The sequence below is a fragment of the Phascolarctos cinereus genome, unplaced genomic scaffold (assembly GCF_003287225.1).
Source record: "Phascolarctos cinereus isolate Bilbo 61053 unplaced genomic scaffold, phaCin_HiC Scaffold_4;HRSCAF=312, whole genome shotgun sequence".
NCBI lineage: Eukaryota > Metazoa > Chordata > Mammalia > Diprotodontia > Phascolarctidae > Phascolarctos > Phascolarctos cinereus.
Genome location: NW_027555847.1, coordinates 414034417 through 414056233, shown reverse-complemented (window position 1 = coordinate 414056233; position 21817 = coordinate 414034417). Strand labels below are relative to the sequence as shown.

Sequence of the window (21817 nt, the reverse complement as noted above, 5' to 3'; positions counted from 1 at the left end):
GTTTCTATTTATGTCTTCCATTTCTTACATCATTGCAATTATCCCTGGTATGCCTCTTCATCTGTCTCCTAGAAAGCATCCCATATAGCAAATTGTATTGTTTAAAGAGGGAAAACAATTTGGCACAACTGATCAATATACTGAAAGATTCCAAAAAGAAACATGTGTAACACCTTTTAACCTTCTACCTTCCCAAAGGGTTGGGTTGGAAACATTGTCTCAGATCCCTATATTTGAGTCATATTTGATCTTTATAATTTTGTTAGAGACCAAACTTTTTCAACAATGTACTTCCTTCAACCATTGAAACCCTTGCCTGTTTATTTTGCTGTTCTGCACCATTTCAGCAAGCCCTTAATATCTGCCCATTCAATTTCTGTTCCGAAGCTGATCAATACTGCTGAAAAAAGTCACAGTTGGTTCATTACAAACATAGAGTCTCTAACCTGAATAGACTTATGGCACAATACAGTTTATTCATCTCTGATTAATGTCATATTACATCCCACACATCAACTGGTTAAAAACTTCTTTCTTCTTTCATCCCCAATTCAACTTCTAATTCTTCCCCCATTAACAGATTATCTTGCCTTTTGCTTCCCTAAAAAAAGATTGAGGTCATCCATTGTGAGCTCCCTTAGATCCTGTCTTTTACATCTCAAATTAAATTAAATTAAAAAAATATTTATTACATCATAGTCGAACTGGTTAATTGAGAGTTAAGACTGAAAGGTGGAAAATGAGACCAAAGGAGGGTTTATGACATGGGAAATAAGAAGGGATAGTCTGGAGGCCATAGTGAGAGTGAAAAGTTGGTTTAGGAGAAGTAAGTCAGAGGGAGAGATAGAAGAAAAGGAAATTTTGATCAGAAAAGGTATTATCAGTGTTCAAAATCATATAAGAGATAATTTTGGTGAAATCTAAATGTGCATTTGGCTATTGTAGAGTTTTTCTTTTTTTACTCCTTGTCTGAATTTAGGCTTGTCACTTCATTTTTCCCAGCCTGTTCTTTCATCATTTGTCAAATAATTGGATTGGATTAGATGATCACTAAGGTTAAATATCATTCCCAGCATGGAAAAATAGTAAATATGCTCTAGTCTGAAGTAGAGTAGGACACATAAGGACTCCTGTGTTGCATTTTCATAACATGATTATCATTTTTTCGGTGTGCTCTGAATTCTGAGAATATCAGACACCTATATTTAGTTATAAGTGCAAAGAGTAATTTTAAGTCAAACCTAGGTGTACTCCAATGGGAAGATTATCAATGACAGGTGAACTTTCACCACATCTTGTTCAGAACTAGGTCTTCACATCACTTTCTGGACATTTTTGTTTGTTTGTTTTTGGGTGGGGCTGGCAATGGGGTTAAGTGACTTGTCCAGGGTCACACAGCTAGTAAGTGTTATGTGTCTGAGGCCGCATTTTAACTCAGGTCTTCCTGAATCCAGGGCCGGTGCTCTATCCACTGCACCACCTAGCTGTGCCACATGCTCACTGTATTCTAGCCATCTTTAACTTTTTATCCTCCTCCTATATGAACCATGGATTTTAGTCTTGAAATGACTCTGAGCTCTCATATATGATATTTTTCCTTATCTTGCTTGAAAGCAGCCATCCATGTAGCTCAATGAGGCAGTGGAGAGAGCACTGAGCCTGGATTCAGGAAGACCTGAATTCAAATCTGGTCTCAGACACTTAGTTGCTGTATGAGCCTGGGGAAAAAAAAAATAATCATCTGCTTCAATTTCCTCAGTTGTAAAAATGGGACTATAACCTTCCAGGGTTGTGAAAATCAAGTAAGGTAATATCTTTTGGCACATATTAAGTACTTTATAAATGTTTGCTTCCTTCCCCTTATGTCATATCCTGGCCATTTCTATGCATTTGACCTAACCACTTTTAGCTCCTTTTTATGTGTTTTCATCCCCAATAACAATATAAATTCCTTGATATCGAGGAACTATATTTTTTTTGTATTTATATCTTCAGTTCTTAGGACACTACTTGGCACATAGTAAGTATTTAATATATGCTTTTAGTATTTGTTTATTTATATGGAAAAATGAAAGCTGATTATAAGTAGTTCAGTAAGATCAGAAATCTCCCTACATTTAGTCAATAAAGGAAAAGGAAAGAATATTGTTCCTAAATAGTTATCATATATTCACAGTGTGGAAGGTGACTTTCAGATGTTCAATGGCTTCCTTGGGAACAGAAATAGGTAACTCAAATTTCCATAAGAGCAGAAATTTCCTCATGAATTTTCCATTTTAGGTAGGGAGTTTTTTGTGGGGCTGAATATTTGAGTCATATATGTGGAAATCCTCTAAATTAGCCTATTGAGTATGTTTCTTGAGGTAAATGACAGCCTCTTAGTAGCAGTTCTGATTGTTTGGGGGAACTGAAGAATAGATTGACACACATGCCTGTGGAATAGGACAAATGATTATGTGATTTTTCATTGACAATCAGGGACTGAAGGTAACATGACTAGAGATCTAAATCAGGAGACCTGTTTTTACTTTTAAATTTTTCTCTCCAATGAGCCTCTGTATTATCACTTTCTCTGTAAGTAAGATCAAAACCCTATACATGGGGGGTCTTTGCGCTAAGAATATGTGTGACACATCTATAAGAAAGGACAGAAACAGTAAGCAACACCAAAAGGTGGCATTTTGTGGATACATTTGAGGTAGCAGGAAAAAACTCAGGCCTAAGAGTGGCTCCAAATGCCTACTTCATGCCCCAAATATATCTGTCAGATATCTTTAGTTACAAGTTAATTGTTTAATTAAAAGCTCTACCTTGTTGATTATGTTTAAAATTTGAAAGAAATATCAGTTTACTTTATTCACAAGTGAAACAGTAATATTGAGTTGTTAAAGATGTCTGCCTCACGATCTCTATTTAACAAGGAAAAATAATCTTTTGGGAGGCTTGGTTGACACATTTTGTAAATAGTATTTTTAATTTTAAAAGCTCAAGGTGATTTAAAAATTGACTTAAAAACCTTCCAAAGTAATAATTTTATAATTTTGTTAAAATTTTTGAAAAAAAAGTTATTGTGTCCAATGAACTGTGCTTCTAATTAGAGATACAAAGGCATAAATAATAGTATTCATTTTGAATAAATTTGCACACTACTGGGAGATATAACATGCATTTCTAAGATTTGTAATTCTTCATTGTGAATACTTCCTCAAATAATGAAGATCCAAACTTTTTTTATACTTTAATAGAATATCTTTTAAAGTTTTTATGCTAAACAAAACAAAATCATTATCTAGCACCCAATCTTTCTACAGACTTAACTTCATTTCTCTTCAAACAACAAGTAGCCAGCCCATTATGGGACATATTTTAAAAGATTTTCATCTTGGTAAGATAATCTAGAATTTGAATTTTCCTGGTGTAATTTTTAAAAAATTCCATTACCTTTATAATGAGATGAACAGATAAGTGAAAATAAAGCATTTTGAGAGGAGAAATAGAAACCAATAACTAAAAGGGATGAGGGAAGGCATCACAGAGTTAAGCATTGAAATAAAGATCCTCTGAAATGAAGAGATGAGGAGAAAATACAAGAATGAGGAGGGGGAATGAAAAGACAATCTGTGTGTATTATAGTGGGAATGTTGAGTTCAAGATCTGACTATAAGTCTTGTTTTCTGGAATGTAGATTGCATAAATCAGAGTAATGTGAAAAAATCCTAGAAATGTGAGTTGGAGCCAGATTGTTGAGAGCAGGACATGCTATGGTGCTGAAATGACAGTTTGGGTGTTAGACTCATTGATCTTGCCTATTACTTGGCAGAAAATACTTTCTAAAAGGATGGTTTTGTGGAAGTCAGTGGCCTAGTTGAAGAAAAAAAGAGATAACCCACATGCAAAATTTACTTATTTGAAGTCAAATTTGAAGACGTGGTTAGCAGGCTTTTGATCTCATGCTTGTTAATTAATGGATGGCTTAATAAATGGAATGGATTACTACATTGTCTTAGAAATCCTAAATCAATACTAACCAAAGAATCAATGGGATACTTAAAAATAATGAAAAGAATATTTTAAAAATGATGCATTTTACTTTCTCAAACAAGGTTTTTGTTTCAAGAGTGATGCAAACAATAAGGTATGTATGTATATAAAAGGCATACAAAAAATTGATACTTAGCAAGGAATTTGTCTACTTTTATTTAATACTCATAAAGACATGTCTCTAAAGCAAGAAGAGTTTTGCTTGACTTGAGATTTGAATTTGAGGAGTATAATAAAGCAAAGAAAGGTCTCTTTAATAAAACAAAATAAGCAAGCATAGGGAGTTTTATCTTTTTCTCTCTTTCTTTGTCTATTCATCTATATACCACATATTTATCTATTCCCCCTTTGTCTCTATCTATCCCTCTCTCTGTGTCTGTCTCTCTCTGTACCTCTGTTTCTGTGTCTCTGTCTCTGTTTTTGTGTCTCTTTTCCCACCTTGGTTTGGAAATATTGAATGGTTTGCTCCTGTATTACTTTGAGTAGGGAGATGGAAAGAGCAGCCCTTTACCACAAAGAAAATTACATTTATGCATATAGCAACCATTGTTGATTTTTCAAAGGTTAGGATAAGGCAGATATACTCATTAACAAATATCACAACATGATCATGGGTGTTTAATATAGAAAAGTGATCACCAACATTCCACTAGGTTTTCTTCTGGTAATTGTCTTGGAGGGTCAAAGGATAATTGATAATCTCTTCCTTTGGGTATTATCAACCACTTCTTCATATTCCTGTCTTAGAGAAAAATGAAAAAGGTCAGATGCTTTTCACTGCTTCTTTTAAGAAAGTGAATAAAGAGCTGTTCTGGAATAAAAAAATGGGGAGAATAGTTTCATAGAAAATCTAAAACTCTGCAGCTAGAATAAATGTTGATTAATTGAGGAGTCTTATCTTTAGAACTCCTGATCTGTCTTTGTGACCTTGAAGAGAGGATCAACTTTTCTACAGAACTGGGAATTTTAAGCCATATATAACAAGGTATACAGTCCTTATTTCAGTGCTTTATATATCAGGATGTCTTACATCAATGAGTTAGATCAGTAGACAAAAGCAGAGGTTAGGAAAGGGTAAATCCACACATTTCAAGAGATAATAAAGAACTCTTAAAGAATTTTTGAACAAGGGAGTTATATAACTAGATGTGGATTTTAGGAAATTTATTTTAGCATTCATGTAGAAAACAGGTATAATGTTAATTTGTGACTGTCAATTTGGGGCCACAGGGATCTGTTTTTTAATTTGAGTTTGATACCACAGATGGAGAATGAATTGGAATGAGTAGACACTACAGCAGAGAAACAAATTTGTACGTGATTGACATAGTTAAATGAGACCTAGGGTGGTAATTATATAAGGTCAGAGGTCATAAATTGGGTGGTGGTTACATAAGTGGAGGAAGAGAATTTTTTCAAATAACTTTTTTATTTTCATTATTTTAAGATTGATAAACATAAGCAAATATGATCATTTCCACATATAAAAATATCAGAGAATGACAGTTGTGTGAATGTGTGTTTAGTAACATTGTACGAAATCGCAAAACTTTATACCTGTGGTCTAGTGATGTCACTGTTAGATATTAACTCAAAAAATTAAAATGAAAAAGAGAAAGGATCCATATTTACAAAAATATTTGTAACACCTTTTTTTAAATTATAGCAAATACTAGAAACTAAGATGATATCTATCAGTTAGAGAATGGCCTTAGTGCTTGTCACATCTGAAAGTGTCCATAATCTTTAACACATCTCCACAATTACAGGAACCTTGTGGAAAACTTGTCATATTCAGTGAACCAAATGTTGTGGTGTATTATCAGAACAGCTTGTATCTACATTTCCTTTGAAATTTGATTAATTTCATTTCAGTTTTGAGAGCAGCCTTGAAAACCTGTTGGCACTCTTCTTATGTCTAACTGAATGACAAAAAGGTAGAGAGGGAAAATAAAATAGAACATTTAGGTCTTGGTCTGTTTCTCTTTGTGCCAAGGATTTAACATTTCACTTTCTTCTCTTGCACAGATCACAAATAGTTTAGAACTTTGTAGGTAATTTGTGGCCCCTGTTGCAGGAGTCACAGTCCAATTAATATCAGTTTCTCAACTAAGTGACCAGGAGCTCAGAGTGGCATGGCACAAGGTTCTCATAGTTCCTTAGCAGACAAATGAATGATAGATGGGATCCTGACCTTGTCATCCCTCCTGAGGGAACAAAACACTTCTTGCATGCTTCTTCTATAGGTCTATTGTTTGCATTATCATAGAAGCCTAGAATCACACAGAGTTAGAAGTGACTTCAAAGGTTATCTAGTCTTGTTTCTGCCTGAACAAGAATTCTTTATATAATATTTCTGACAAATGGCTGTCCTTTCTTTGCTTGAAAAGCTCTATTAATTGAGGATTTCTTATCTCCTAAGGGATCTCATTTTGAGTTTTGGAAAATTAAAGTTAGGAAGCTTTTTATTATATCAAGCCAAATTCTACCTTTATCCAACTTTTGCTCATTTTTTCCTAGTTATAGTTAAGGGGGTCAAGAAAAACAACTCTAATTCCTCTTTTATATAATAGGCTTTTAAATAGATTAAACATTATCATTTCCTTGAATTTTCTTTGAATATTCCTTTTTATCCTCTCATCACCCTTGTTTCCTACTTCTGAGTAGCAATAGTTTGTCAATGTTATGGCCATACTAATGACTACAAAAGGACTATTGCCTCCTTTGTTTTGTATGCTATATTTTTCTTAGTTGAGCTCAAAATTGCATTAGCTTTATTAACTGTCATGTCACACTACTAACTCATACTGACTTGCAATACAGTAAACATACACACACACACACACACACATATGTTCATATTTTCTGACATCCTTTTATGTGGATTAACCCCATACTCATTTCAAGGGCAGAGGGTCATGTGTTCCTTTCTTTCCAAAGAAATACTGAGGGTGGTGTAGCATAATTAAAGTATATTATAACTAAATAAGTATTTTAAATTTTTGCCAGACTGTAAAATCCATGAAGGCAGAGACTATGTCTATTTATAGATTATTTTATCTGTTCACAGGAATATAATATTTTAATCAAATTGATATGAATTGAGAACCAACCTTAATGATAATATACATTTTTTCAAAGGGAAAATGAGTTGAGTTCCACGTACTGATTCATATATGAATTTTGGAGGATAATGTATTCAGAATTTGGAGATGGGCTTTATTCATATAGCTCAAATAACATTTATGCTTTGCTCATTTTGTGCTTCAGATTTCTCGTATCCTTCGTACTCCCCATGGAAATGCCCTTCTTGTGGGTGTAGGTGGATCAGGAAAGCAAAGTCTGACTCGACTGGCATCATTCATTGCTGGCTATGATTCCTTCCAGATCACTTTAACAAGGTTTGTTTGCATGTGTCTTGTTTAATGAATGTGAAGCAAATTTTTATAAAAAGACTCACAGCTAAAACTTGTGTTGGAGATAGTTGTGTCAGTTCATGAAAAAATATGGTGATATATTAGGCAGAAATTCATATAATTTAAGAAATTGGTCTTAGTCTGTGGCCTATAATAATCTTAGAAAATATAATTAAAGAAATTGGTCTTGATCTATAACAACCTCCAATTCTTTGTATATCTCCTAATATGTGTTCAATATAAACAAACAAACAAATAAATGAATGAATGAACAAATAAATAAATGAATAAATAAAATTAATGTTTGATGAGAAATGAAAACAAAGAAAGATAGTGCCTTGGTGCATGGGAAGCAAAGAGAGAGGAAATTAGCATGTATGAGTTAGAAAAGTCAAAGAAGAAGTTAAGATTTACTCTTCTAGGTGCTAGAGAGAAAACACAAAACAAATTAAAGAAACACACACCCACACACCAAAAGAACAAAGCAATAGTCTGTTCCTTTGAGAAGATTACCTTATATTGGAGGGATATAGCATGTTAAAAAGCAAGTAAATAGAAGATAGATATATACAAAGTAATACAAAATTATTGGGGGAGAGAGAGAGAGAGAGAGAGACAGAGACATAGAGACAGGGAGTCACAAAGAGAGACATCTGGAAAGATCACAGAAGGCTTTGAGTGAGAGAAGACACTTGCATTTAAAGAACATTAGGGATTATTACCAGCTGTAGATAAAGGGGGTGTACATTTTTGCCACGGTCAAAGGCACTGAAAAAGAGATTGAATGTTTTGTGTGGGGAACACCTAGCAGCTTTCCATAGAGACATGGACTACTCTGTGATTTAGGTTTACCTATTGTAAGGGTGGGGGAACCTCACTGATATTTTCTCATTATTTGAATTTATTGAAGGATTTTGGTTTTGATACCAGAATAAGTATTGATTGGGTACAGTCCTGTAATTTCTTTCCAAAAGATGTTCTAATATGTTGTTGACTTGGTAACTTCATGATTGGCTTGGCAAGAGAAGCAAAGAGAAGGTCTTTGTATGGGAGTTAGAGGAAGAAGTGTGAGTGTGATTTATTAAATGCTAAGCACTAAATTAAAAAATATTTATTTAGTATAATTTAATTAATTATTTAATAGTAAACATTAAATTTTGAAAGTTGATACCCTCATCTCATATGTTGTGAACTGGTTTCACTGAATATTTGAACCATTGATGAGGTGTGTAAATTTAAAATGGAAGCAACTGGACTGTATTATTTTAATTTAATTTATAAAATGTCTCTCATAGAACTAGGTTTAGATGGGTGCTTAGCAAATATTATTGTGCTTTGATTTCTAGAAGCCAATTACCATTAGATAATTTCTGAAAGACATATATACATAATCAAATCTGTTCTTAGCTGTGATAAGTTTATATCTAACTCTGGGTTAACATTTTAACCTTCTATGATTGGTAAGACATTATTTTTGGTCAGTTTTGATGTTTCCTAAAGTAGAAAAGTTTGTTTTAATAGTAAAACCAACGTTGGTAGTGAGTACAAAAAATTACTATCCCCAAAATAAATATTTTGATACCCTCCTGATGACTAAGAAATGCTCATTAATTTTTAAAAATTCTTATTTGATCTGTATAAACCATAAATTTTGACTGGTCAAGACAGCCAGCCCAATAATTTTCTTTAATCATTATCTAATTATAAATTGTTTGTCTCTCTCTCTCCTCATCTCCCACGCAGCCTGCTTCATAGGTAAGGAAGGACAGTTTAAATATGTGTCTTCCATGTCTTCATTCCAAAGTCTTTGTGTAAAATTAGATGGAAATAGGAGTCAAAGCTAAAGAGATGCATGATATTCAAACCTTAACAAACTATTGTGCTATAAATATGGAATGAAAGAATGGGAACGAGTAATTTTTAAAGCTATCAGTCCTGAAAGGAATGAGGGGAAATAAGATAGCACCACTTTGAAAAAAAAAAGAGGGTAAAGGAGAAATAAAGATTTCCATGTGTATACAACATTAATGATAGAGGCTAGAAAGTAGAAATATTTCTTTATGTTCATTTGGAATGGAAGACCTTCTTGGTAAAACTTTTTTTTAATCCTAAAAGAGCATATAATGTTGAATGAAGGTGGATATAGTGGTTATACCTCTCCAAGTTCTTAGAAAAGAAAATTAGGAGCTGGTTTCAGAAATTATCTCAGTAATCCTCAAAACATAGAAGTGACCCAGGACATTTCAAGTAAAGCCTTCCTCCTACCTGGGGATTCTAAGTGGTGAGGCTTTTTCCTTGACATTAAATAAAAAGGATGGGGCAGATATTCTTCATATCTTGTGATGAAGTTTTTGTCAATGACATTCTCATGTTATTATTTTAGATCTTATAGTACATCAAACCTGATGGATGACCTGAAGCTTTTATATAGGACAGCAGGTCAGCAAGGCAAAGGAATCAGCTTTATTTTCACTGACAATGAGATTAAAGATGAGTCATTTTTGGAATATATGAATAATGTTTTATCATCTGGTGAGGTAGGAGTGGATTTATTTTTCATGTTTTTGTGTCCTATTCCTTTATAGCTTTTCATGTTTTGTTCTATCAGAGTAATGGTGTGGCTAAGAGTTCAGTGGTAGGTGCTGATAAAAGGTTGAACTTGTTGAAGAATAACTCCCAAATGAACTATGGAAATGAGCACTTGAAAACTGATATACTGAGAGTAAGAAATGTAAAACAATATGAAAAACTTATATATTTTATAATATGTTACAGAATTACTCACATATTACAGAATAGATGCATATGTCATATTGAGATCTTTGGAACTTTAAAAAAGTGGGTTTGAGAACAGAAATGAAGTATTAAAATCTGGTCATTGATAAGATATAGTATACTTTGCATATAATTATTTTTAAAACTATATCATATTTTGCAATATTTTTTCCCTAACACTGGAATTCTATGTCTGTGTTTACTTTTTAAGGTCTCTAACCTATTTGCTCGTGATGAAATTGATGAAATTAATAGTGATGTTATATCAGTCATGAAAAAAGAATACCCCAGACGACCTCCAACTAATGAAAATTTGTATGACTACTTCATGAGCAGGGTCCGACAGAACCTCCATATTGTACTTTGCTTTTCTCCAGTAGGTGAAAAATTCCGAAATCGAGCTTTGAAGTTCCCTGCACTTATCTCAGGATGTACCACAGATTGGTTTAGTCGCTGGCCTAAAGATGCTCTGGTTGCTGGTAAATATGTAATTGTGTATTAGTGTTCTGGGTCTATGGTACTCCCTAAATTTTTTACTATGGCTATTTGCTATCACTAACTGATAGTCAAAAGGAAAGACATGGTTAGCTATGTAGCTTGTCTTCTATTACACTGATGTCTGTTTTCTCCCTTTTTCAGAAAGGAACTAAATATGAGAAAGAAGTATAGAATCTAGTTTAAATTATAAATTTTTAAAATATATCAAACATTTTTTGAACAAATGAACAGTACAGAATTCTTCATAAATAAATACTCCAAAAATGAAAAACAAGGAAGAAATGCTTATAATTACTTATATACTTTTCTAAGTCTTCATTTTATTATTCATTTGAAATATTAGGCTTAACTATATATGGTTAAAAAGGGGCATTTTATGTTTAGCCTATATTGTGCAAATTCAAATCCATTTAGATAAAATAAGATTATCAAAATTATTTAGTGAGAGAAGACATGCAAAGTCCAGAGTAATTAATATATGCAGTATTTTCTAGTAATGATATAGATTAATCTGAAAAAAAATGACATTATTTGTTGACCAATTATTTCAGCTGTTAAATAATAGTAGCATACTATTAAGTTAATTCAGTTTGAGTAGAAATGTTCTTCTTTTTCTAATTTCTTATTAATAGAATCATCATTATTCAAGTCACCAGAAGCCACCTTTGATTTCTTCATCCTTTATTTTAATCAGTCTTATTAATTTTTTTTTTACTTTATTGCATCCCTCAGATTTCTAGTTCGATTACTATAATCCCAAATGCCACCAGGCACTTGAGGTGTTCTCATCAGTTAATGTTTAGATTACTTTGATAGTCTTTAAATTAATGTCACCATCCCCAGTCTTTTCTCACTTTAGTTCATCCCACTGTTAGGGGCCCAAGAACTCTGGAGCAGGTATCTTCTCAGAAGGTCTCCGTAAGATGTCACAGACATGCAGAAAGTAGACAAGTTTGAGACTCATTTGATCACTGACTAATTCCTCTGGGACCTATATAACATGGGTCACCATCCTATTTCCTTCTACATCCCACAATAAGTAAGATTAATGGTACTTCAATGACTATTTTCCCCAGGGAACCCAAACAGAGATGACATCTCCCTCTTCCTACTCTTCCTATCTTCATGACATGAGCAAGTGATTCATAGAATAATGGGGAAATTACTCTCAAAGAATAGATTCTGGGATCCCTGAGGGGATGTGACCCTGATTTTTGATGCTACCAATTTTCCCAATACCCTTAATTGTGTCAGTATTCATTCCCCAACCCTTGTCCTCTTCTAACATCATGATGTAGATATGTAAAGGATCTGTCTGCCCTTCCTCTCCCTGTCCATGGCCCAGCTCTACTAGTAAAACTGAGTTCACACTGTGGGTGTTGTTGAATAAATATACAACTTACTTCTTAGGTTCAAAGTGCCTTCTAAGGGCTCCTTGTAATTTCCTTGTTGTGTGTCAAGATGTACCAAGGTGATCTTTATAATAACTTATTCTCTGCTTCAAGTGTATATTTTAAAGGTGGTGAATAAACTTTTTGTGACATGGGATAATGACCTAGTACTGAAAGGGAACTTAAAGGTCATTTAGTCTTACAGATGCAGAACTTATTTACTTGAATTGATTATTATACACTAAGTGCAAGGTCAGGATTGAGGTATCTGGAGAAAGTATTGCATACATTTCCATAAGTGCAGTCTTAGTTAGAATATGCTGATTGTGACTCAGGTCATTTTATCTTGTCACACAAATAGGGAATGATATTGAGAACATTTTGCATGAGACTGTCTTGATTGGTGGAAGGAAACCTAGGTTATACATTTATGAAGCCTTTCTTGTGATTCAAGTAATTCTTCTAAAAGCTAATAATAATTTTTTTCATGGTCTAAATATGCTGGCATCCATATACATTGCCTTGCTTTTTAGAAGTTTAGAAGTTAATATCATACTTTCACAATTCTTTTAACGTATGTTTTAAAACAATATTTCTTTAAACAAATGAGTTTTAAAAACTCATCCACATACATTACTGAAGATAAAATTATTTTCTCAGTTGTCAGGTACTATGTGTGTTTCTAAAGGTTATTGTTAGTATTCAAAAATTTTCAATCCAGGCAATATCAAGTGACTGGTTACTTCTCTTTTCTAATTACCTTCATTCTCTTGCTTCACATTCCTTTCTATACCTCTGTGCTCCCCAAATCACTGCTAAATAAATTGACCTCAGTTCAATTCTATTAACTCTCTGAAAGAATAGTAGTCATTAACATTCTTCTAGCTGTGATATTCATTTACTATTTTAAAATGCCCCCTTTCTATCTTTCCTCATCCAAAAATAGTTTGAAACAAATTCAGTGGAAGCTGAATCTATAATTAAGTCATCCCTTTGATAAATTGATTCTCATTTTAGTTTATAGAACAGTTTGGCTGTTCTATCTAAATACCACTGCTTATCTCAAAGCTTACAAATAATTATCTAACAGAAAGAGAAATGATGGAATATACAGCAACCATTTAGAAAAATATCACCACCATAGATAATATAAGCATCTTCCCAGTTTAAAAAAGGAATATGTATTATTTATAGAGCACAATGCACACTATTTTCCTAACTCAATACAACATGGTTGAATAATAATGTGAATATCATACATGTGGCTTTCTTAGAGGTCACATTTATTCCTATTAGATTTCCATAAGCAGTTAAGAGGTAAACAGGCACTTTTACACCCTAACTTGAACTTCCTAAAAATCAAAACAAACTCTTTTCAATAGAGGCTGCTTAACCTCATAGTTTATTTTCTTTCATGGCCCAGTGGTAATCTAGTTGATTATATTTCAAGGTACAACATATTGTTTCTATTTTCCAACAGACTGCTGAGGGATCTCCATTACTTACATAGATATGATGGCTATTATAATTCTTGTGTTATAGTGCTGCCTGGGGTAACTATACCAAGCATGTACAGTGTCCTCTTAGCACATCTTTCCAGTTTACACTCTTGTGGACCTCACAGTTATTCTTCCTCATGACACTGGGAAAAGTGTCGTTAAAAGATGGATGTTTATTTTTGCAAGAAATAAATTAAGAGCCATTTTGGCCTACTTATAGTGAGAGGGTTCACCTTAGAATGAGCTACTGTGGGCAAACCAGTAAATATTTAAGTGCCTTAAGCTACTCATTAATATTTTAAATGGAAGAAGTTTCCACACTGGACAAGTTGCTTAATGTATCAAAATTCCAGAAACATTTCTAAGATTATAAATTACAAGGGTAGTAGGAGTTTTCCACTCTAGATAAAAAAATTACAAAGAAGGCTCTTTTTTTGCATTGCTTTCTAAATGTCTCTAGGGTTTGAATTTAGGTCTTCTATTAATTGTTATCTTTATTAACCACAAACTGTGTATTTTTCAGTTATTGCATTTGATTCTGGGGATGCTTTGAGACAATTGAAATGTTGAAATAATGAACACAAAAAATGTAGTGGATAGGCTGCTGGAGTTTTGGTTAACTTGGGCTATTTTCAGCACAATAGCAAAGGTGTTATTTGTCTCATTTTCCTCCTAAAAACAAACAAAAAACTGGTGCTATTCATGTGAGAGAAATGTTGCACTTTATTACTTCTCTGTTTTTCTTCCTGTCTTGTATTTTTATGCATAGCATTCTTATTAGTCTTCCATTATTAAATACTCATGTCTTCAATGGATTTGAGGTCAAACCCTTTGTTGCTTCTCAAGCATACTGTGAAACATTTATAAGGGATTTATTAGTTTATTTGCACCAGATGGGTAAGGACTATGTTTTGTATTTTGTACCTCAGAGTGTTTGGAGCAGCCCTACATATACAGGACAGGGACTAAGTATATGTTTCTTGATTAATTGACTGATTAACCTTGACAAGTACAAGGCCATTTCCAAGGAGGAAGCAATAGAGTAATACAGTGCTGTATTTAGAATAGTTGAGAAGTTAATGTTCTCCCAACAGCAGCTTTTTACTTAAATATTTCTAAAGGATGCTATAAATTTTAGGAGATTATACATGGCCAGCTGCCACAGCTAAGGACAAGATGGCTTAGGCATAACATAATGTAGTGATGGACGTTTCCACTTAAGAGATGCAGTCAGCATCTAGAAGAATTAAATTCCTGACAAGTGCTGAGTGAAGAAGGTAGTGACACTATTAAATATGAGTGCCATGTGGGCTCTGACTCTTGAATTATTTGTAGAAACCCTGCCCCTATATAAGCTATAAAATAGACTTGCTGCCAAGCAGACTTGCAAGTTCCAGTTGAATGTTCACAAGAGGATGACTCTCCCAAATAAGGAAGCCATGTACGCAGAAAGGGGTTACTGCTTAGGCTTAGATTTCATCTTTTCAAGCATAATAAAGGAAAAAATAAAATGATCTCTGTCTCTCTGCCTCTCTGTCTCTGTCTTTGTCTCTGTCTGTTCCTGTGTCTGTGTCTCTCCCTCCCTCTCTCCCTCTCTCCTTTTCTCTCTCTCTCTCTCTCTGTCTTTCTCTTTCTTTCTCATCTCTTTTAAAATGACATATAGAACCTAAAATCCTATAACACATTTTCCATCTAGCAGAAAATAATGCAGCTCTTCAGCAATAGTTAATTAATTTTTAAAAGCAGAATTAAAAAAATATTATGCTATGTATGATACATAGGATAATAGGAACATATAATTTTAAATGGAAAAGATCTTAAACTCCACTGAATCCTTCATTTTGCAGATGAAGCAACTTAAGCCTCTAAGAGGGAAAGTGACTTATCTAAAGTCACATCAGTAATAGGTCAATGAAAGGAGGAAGGTGCATGCTCAACACTTACATGATGCCTTTCTCATTTCTAGTGTCTGAACACTTTCTCTCTTCCTATGATATTGACTGCACTTTTGAAACCAAAAAAGAGATTGTCCAGTGCATGGGCTCCTTTCAAGATGGAGTGGCTGAAAAATGTGTTGAATATTTCCGAAGATATCGACGCTCTACCCATGTGACTCCCAAATCATACCTCGCCTTTATTCAGGGCTATAAGAGTATTTATAGAGAGAAGCATGCTGAAGTACAGACATTGGCCAATAGGTAATTACGTTCTGTGAAAACTGTGGCTTTCAAAATCATCTGGGTGGTGTAGTGGATTGATCGTTGACCTTGGAATCAGGAGCACAAATTCAAATTTAGCCTTAGAGACATAATAGTTGTAAGCCTTAACTGCTATCTGCCTCAGTTTCTCCAACTGTAAAATGTGAATCATAATAGCATCTACTTCCCAGGGTTATAATGTGGATAAAATAAGATAATGTTTTAAAGTGGTATGCAAACCTTAAAATCCTATATAAATTCTAATTGTTTATTTTTATTATTATTTTCTCTAAAATATGAAAACATCAAGTTAATGTACAATGTAATGTAGAGCAATTTATTGTAGTGATGATTACCACATGATTATTATGATTGCTTGTCATTAGCCTCACATTTTGGTCAAATTTACACATAATCAATTTCTTCTGTTATAGAATGATATAGTATATCAGAATAGATCTTGACAATCCAGCTATTTGGCCTCCATTACCTTTTCTTGTCTACTCCCTCCATACTATAGCAAACGATTACAGTACACATGCTTAGTTAGCTCAGAGGGTTAGAACATTGTGTCCGTCATAATAGACTTGAATTTTTGGTTTTGTATTTCCAAGTGCTTGGCACAGAGTAAAACCCTAAATATGCTTAATGAGTTGAAATGAATCTTGCTGGAAAAAGAGGATACACACACACACACACACACACACACACACACATCCATGTGTGTGTGTGTGTGTGTGTGTGTGTGTGTGTGTGTGTGTGTGTGTGTGTATTAAGGGAGATAGTGAAAGGAAAATATAAATAAGACAAGACCTAGGAGAGTTAACTTTGAAATGAACTGTAAAGAAAGTACTATGAATAAGTGATGTATTAGTGATCATGCTCAAAGAACAAGCAAAGTATAGTGTATGCTTATGCTAAGAACACCACGGTGAAAATAATGTTGTATAACATCAGCTCTTAAACAAAACCTGAGGAATACACTCCTTGTTATTACTTCTTCAAGTGATATACTCTCTCTCTCTGCATATATGCATATATGTATATATGTGTATATATATATATATATGTATATACACACACACACACACAAATACACATACATGCATATATTTGCTGCATGGGACTTCATATATACTATATATGTATATATGTATGTATGTATAAACATATGAATGCATATGCATATACACGTGTGTATGTATGCCTTATAATATGAAGTATAATACTTAAGGCAAATTATAGAAGGTAAAATATATTAGGTATATATATATATATAATATATGTATACATATACATTTAAGTGTGTGTCTAGATATGGAACTTAGCTCAATAGAAAGAGTAACTGTAAAGGTGCTGTTATTAACTGCAAAATACTAATACTACTTATTCTCATGTGTGATTCCAGGATGAATACTGGATTAGAAAAATTGAAAGAAGCTTCTGAATCAGTTGCAGCCCTTAGCAGGGAGCTGGAAGTGAAAGAAAAAGAGCTACAGGTTGCTAATGATAAAGCTGATACAGTAAGTACATTGATAAGCATATATTACTTTAACTTTTTTATTTTACTAATTTATGTTTTCCAGGAGTTTGTGATATAATTAGGTATTTATTATATCTTACATATCTTAATATACCTTATATATTATGCCTCATATTATGCATGTCATATTGTTACATTTAGCAATCAATAATTATAACATGATAAATAATATATATACTTTCATTTCAATGAGGATAATCTTTTTAGGCACGAGAAATTGAACAAGAAGGTAGCTTTAACAAATGAGCAAAGGAAGGGTGAAATAGCACCTTTGCAGATGTGTCGTTGACTCTTTTTGTCATGGTTATCTGTTCTGCCTTGAGTTAGGTCCTGAAAGAAGTGACTGTGAAAGCACAAGCTGCTGAGAAGGTCAAGGCTGAGGTCCAGAAGGTGAAGGACAAAGCCCAGGCAATCGTTGACAGCATTTCAGCAGACAAAGCAATTGCTGAAGAGAAGTTAGAAGCAGCAAAACCTGCCTTGGAAGAAGCAGAAGTGGCTTTACAGGTAACTCGGCATGATAAGACATGATTCATAACATTTGGCATAAAGAATGAGACATAAAATAAATGCCTGAGAATAAGAAGCTCCTTACTGGTTCTTACCAATGTACTGTCTGTAAACCGAGTATTCATTCTTAGGAATAGTTCCAAAGGAAATTATATTAAACATCATAATTTCCCTCCCCTCCTCTGCAAAGAGAAATCTACTAATAATAATTTATGATTTTTTCCTTTGCAAGTCATTTTAGGATTGTAGGACTAACTTTTCATATTTGCAAAATAAAGGGGTTCTTACTTTGAAATGCTATCATTTAATTCACAAATATCTCTAAACTAATGGTGAAGAAACTTTTCATTTTGTATTCAGAGAAATTGAGCCATCAAAGACAAATCATTGGAAGGCTACATATAAGTAATGAAGCAACTTTTTTTGGGGGGGACAAGAAAAACAAATGTTAAGAGGAAAATACAAAAAAAAGTTTTAAAGCAGTAATCACTTTAATAATAAATACCTGGAAGCAAAATTTTATTCAATAGATTCAGCAAAATAAATAAAATTTTACTCATATATAAATGTCTCACAGAAAATATCAATATTTATTACAAATTAGAAGAATAAAAATAAGAAGACATAAGTGACAATTAAAAAAGCTTCAATCTGACCTATGGATACTTAAAAAAGGAAAGCAGATAAAAGAGTAGATATTAACTCAGACTATAACCATATTCTACATTAATTTAACTGATATAAATCATTTGTAAAAAGAGGGGCCAAAGGAGCCTAGAAGTTGCTCAGCCTTTCAAGCAACAACAGCAACAGCAACAGCAACAAGAAAGCTTGATCTCCTTGCCAAACAGCTATAGTCAAACAGGCACATGTGCATTTGTGTATGTTTTCTATGCATATATGTATTCATGTATACACATATTAGCAACAAACAACATTGATGCTATATATAAAACCTCATTCACAAAATCTTAAAGAGGATAGAGAAAGACGATGAACAATATCAGATCACTATAGATTGAAAAACAGGGAAAAGAAAAAAATTTGCCAATCAAAAGGTTGTTGTGAGATAAGCTTTTATCATTATAAGGTTTTATCTTTAATTTCTGAAGAAGAATATAAAGCTATTGGATCAACTCGATATGTATAAGACAGAGGCATGGCCAGACAATAATTCATCTGAGAAATAGCCAGGTGATTCAAATGCAATTCAATTCAACTGCATGACATAAAGCACAAAAACTAATTTAACCTTAGGCTGTATTAAGAGATGTATAGTGAACAGAATTAGAGATCTGATAGTACCACAGTTCTCAGATTTGACTGGACAATATTATCTAATGTTCATTTTTGGATACAACATTATAGAAGGGACTTTATCAATTTAGGGAATATGCAGAAGAGGGCAACCAGCATGGAACAGGAGCTATAAGGATTTATTAAATGCACTAAGGATGTTTAGCCAAAGAAAAAAATCTCATGGGGTTATGTCAGCACATATTTGAAGGGCTATCATGTGCAATGGGAAATAGACTTGCTAGTACCTGACCCCAAAAGGCAGCAATGGGTAAAAATCATGAAGAGGCAAATTTATACTCAGTATAAAGAAAAACTTCCTAATACAGTTTTACCAAAATGAAATGGACTACGCTGAGGATTAACTGAACTCCACCTCAGGTGATATCATCAAGCAAAACCTCCATGACCACCTGCTGACTATATAGTTGAGTAAATGCTTATTCAAAGATTGGACTGGATGACCTCTATAGTTCTTTCTACTCTGAGCTATGATGCTAAAATCCATAGAAGTTATGTCATTCAAAGATGAAACTAGAAGATAAGGAAACAGACAAGAAAATAGAAAAGATTTGTCAAGATTTCTAAGTGATTGTATTTGGACTCTAATGTTCCAGTATCCAATGAGTTACATGAGGAAATAAAAAATAACACTAAAGAAACCAGATGTACAGCTGGACAAGACCAACTATACACAGAACAAATCTATGCTATAGATGAGATTATTTTAGTACATTGGAGAATTTATTCTTAAGGACTTTGAAAGAGAAAACAGATTCTATAATTCAATTAAACTCTTTCCTGTTGGCCTTTTCCACTAGCAGTTAGCAAACGTCCCCAATTTTAGAGTTAGCAAATATTTCTCCATTGACATTTCCATTCATGGTTTAAGCTTTTCCCGTTCATTTTTCTGCTCACAACCTTCTAAGGGATTGGAGTCCAGTTTGTTAGGGCACTGGGACTGATTCCCAATGGCTCTGTGTTCCTGTATGCTTTTCTATCACTTACTCTGCCTCTCATTCTGACTTCTGGCTACTCAGTACAGCTGGCTAATCGCCTGGGCTGTGTGGGACTATGAAAGTCAGTGGAGCAATGGAATAGAGTCAGGATGGGTCAGGCACAGAGATAGACACTTTTGGCCACTATTGTCCCCTCTCCACCCTGATCCATTATTTCTCTAATGGTTGTGCCAGCTAATTGCATCCTTGTCATTTTGGCCCTGACTCCACAACCTTTTGTCCCTTTATATGCCCTTGGTTATTACGTGTGACATATCTACCCAAGAGAGATGGGAGTATAGATATAATCCAATTATAATGCATATGTTCAATGTCTGTATTCAATGCATTTAATCACTTATTATATAGTACTTTAAGGGTTACAAAATGTTTTACAATGTTATCTGATTTTAACTTTGCCACAAACCCTGAGAGGTATATGGTATTTATTATCATCACCATTTTATGGATGAGGAGACTAAAGTGGATGGAGGATAAGTGACTTATCCAAGGTCACACAATAAATGTCTGAGGAAGGATTTGAACTCAAATGTTCTTGATTTCAGATCGAGTGCTCTATTAACTGTGCCACCTAGCTGCCTCTTTAATTCAGTGAAAGAATAGTTGGTATTACCTCAAAATTTTATAGGGATCTATTTGCTAATTTAATTTATAGTTAAAAATCTACAGAAAATGGAAAATAACTTTTCTAAGTGCATGGCAAATTTGTATGGCACAACTTTCTTCATTGAAAAGTTGATTCCTAGCTAAAACATTTTTAATTATCTAATCTGTCCAGCCCTGTGGCAATATACTATTGTCATTCCACTGTGACAGTTCTGTGTTGTCTAAGAGAGAGAGACATATTCTTGACCTACATAACTAATGAATAAAAATCATGACAGATACCTACAGTAAGTAGATGTTTTTGTCTTTAGAATTCCTTGAATTCCTTGAAATTCCTTGAAAGCAGCTTGAATGCTGAGATTCTTTTTCATTTGGATCATTATTTTCATTATTATTTCATTCATTCATTATTCCTTTATCTGAGGTGAGAGTTTCAAAAAGTTTTATAGGAAGCCTGTTTCCACCATTTATGACCATGTGTCAGTTTGTATTAAAACACTGGAACTTTCTGAAAAGTGTGCTTCTTTGGCTAGGTGTATGGACCTAGACCCCATGGTGGTACTTCTAGTTTTTAAATAAATGATTGCTTTTCATGGTTAAAATATCAGTAGTGAGATTTTTCAGTTTATTAACCAAGTTTTCTCCCACAAAGTCTGATTTTTAATGAATTGTTAATTTTCTAGACAATCAAGCCTTCTGATATTGCCACTGTCCGCACCTTAGGCCGACCTCCTCACCTTATCATGCGCATCATGGACTGTGTGTTGCTGCTATTCCAAAGGAAAGTCAATGCAGTGAAGATTGACCTGGAAAAAAGCTGTGTAATCCCTTCTTGGCAGGAGTCCTTAAAATTAATGACTACAGGAAACTTTTTACAGAATTTGCAGGTAGTTGTTCAGAAGTTGATTGTTGAAATAAGGATTTGAGGACTTTTTCAGAGTAAGGAAATGGTTACATTTTCTAGAAAATCACAAGATGGTCTTCTTCTTCATTAAGATACAGGGGAATTGAAACACTGCCATATTCAG

The 21817-nt window shown here is 33.6% G+C and overlaps 1 protein-coding gene across 3 annotated transcripts in view; it reads left to right on the top strand.

The window, feature by feature from the left end:
• The window catches only part of DNAH5 (dynein axonemal heavy chain 5), a 383566-nt gene that overhangs the window by 255872 nt on the left and 105877 nt on the right, over positions 1 to 21817 (top strand). For all 3 annotated transcript variants that reach the window (XM_021008643.2, XM_021008644.2, XM_021008641.2), the window contains exons 53-59: positions 7312 to 7442; positions 9841 to 9994; positions 10444 to 10711; positions 15587 to 15818; positions 17227 to 17341; positions 17689 to 17865; positions 21473 to 21676. In XM_021008643.2, coding sequence (XP_020864302.1) covers positions 7312 to 7442; positions 9841 to 9994; positions 10444 to 10711; positions 15587 to 15818; positions 17227 to 17341; positions 17689 to 17865; positions 21473 to 21676 — 1281 coding nt within the window. The remainder of the gene's footprint in view (positions 1 to 7311; positions 7443 to 9840; positions 9995 to 10443; positions 10712 to 15586; positions 15819 to 17226; positions 17342 to 17688; positions 17866 to 21472; positions 21677 to 21817) is intronic.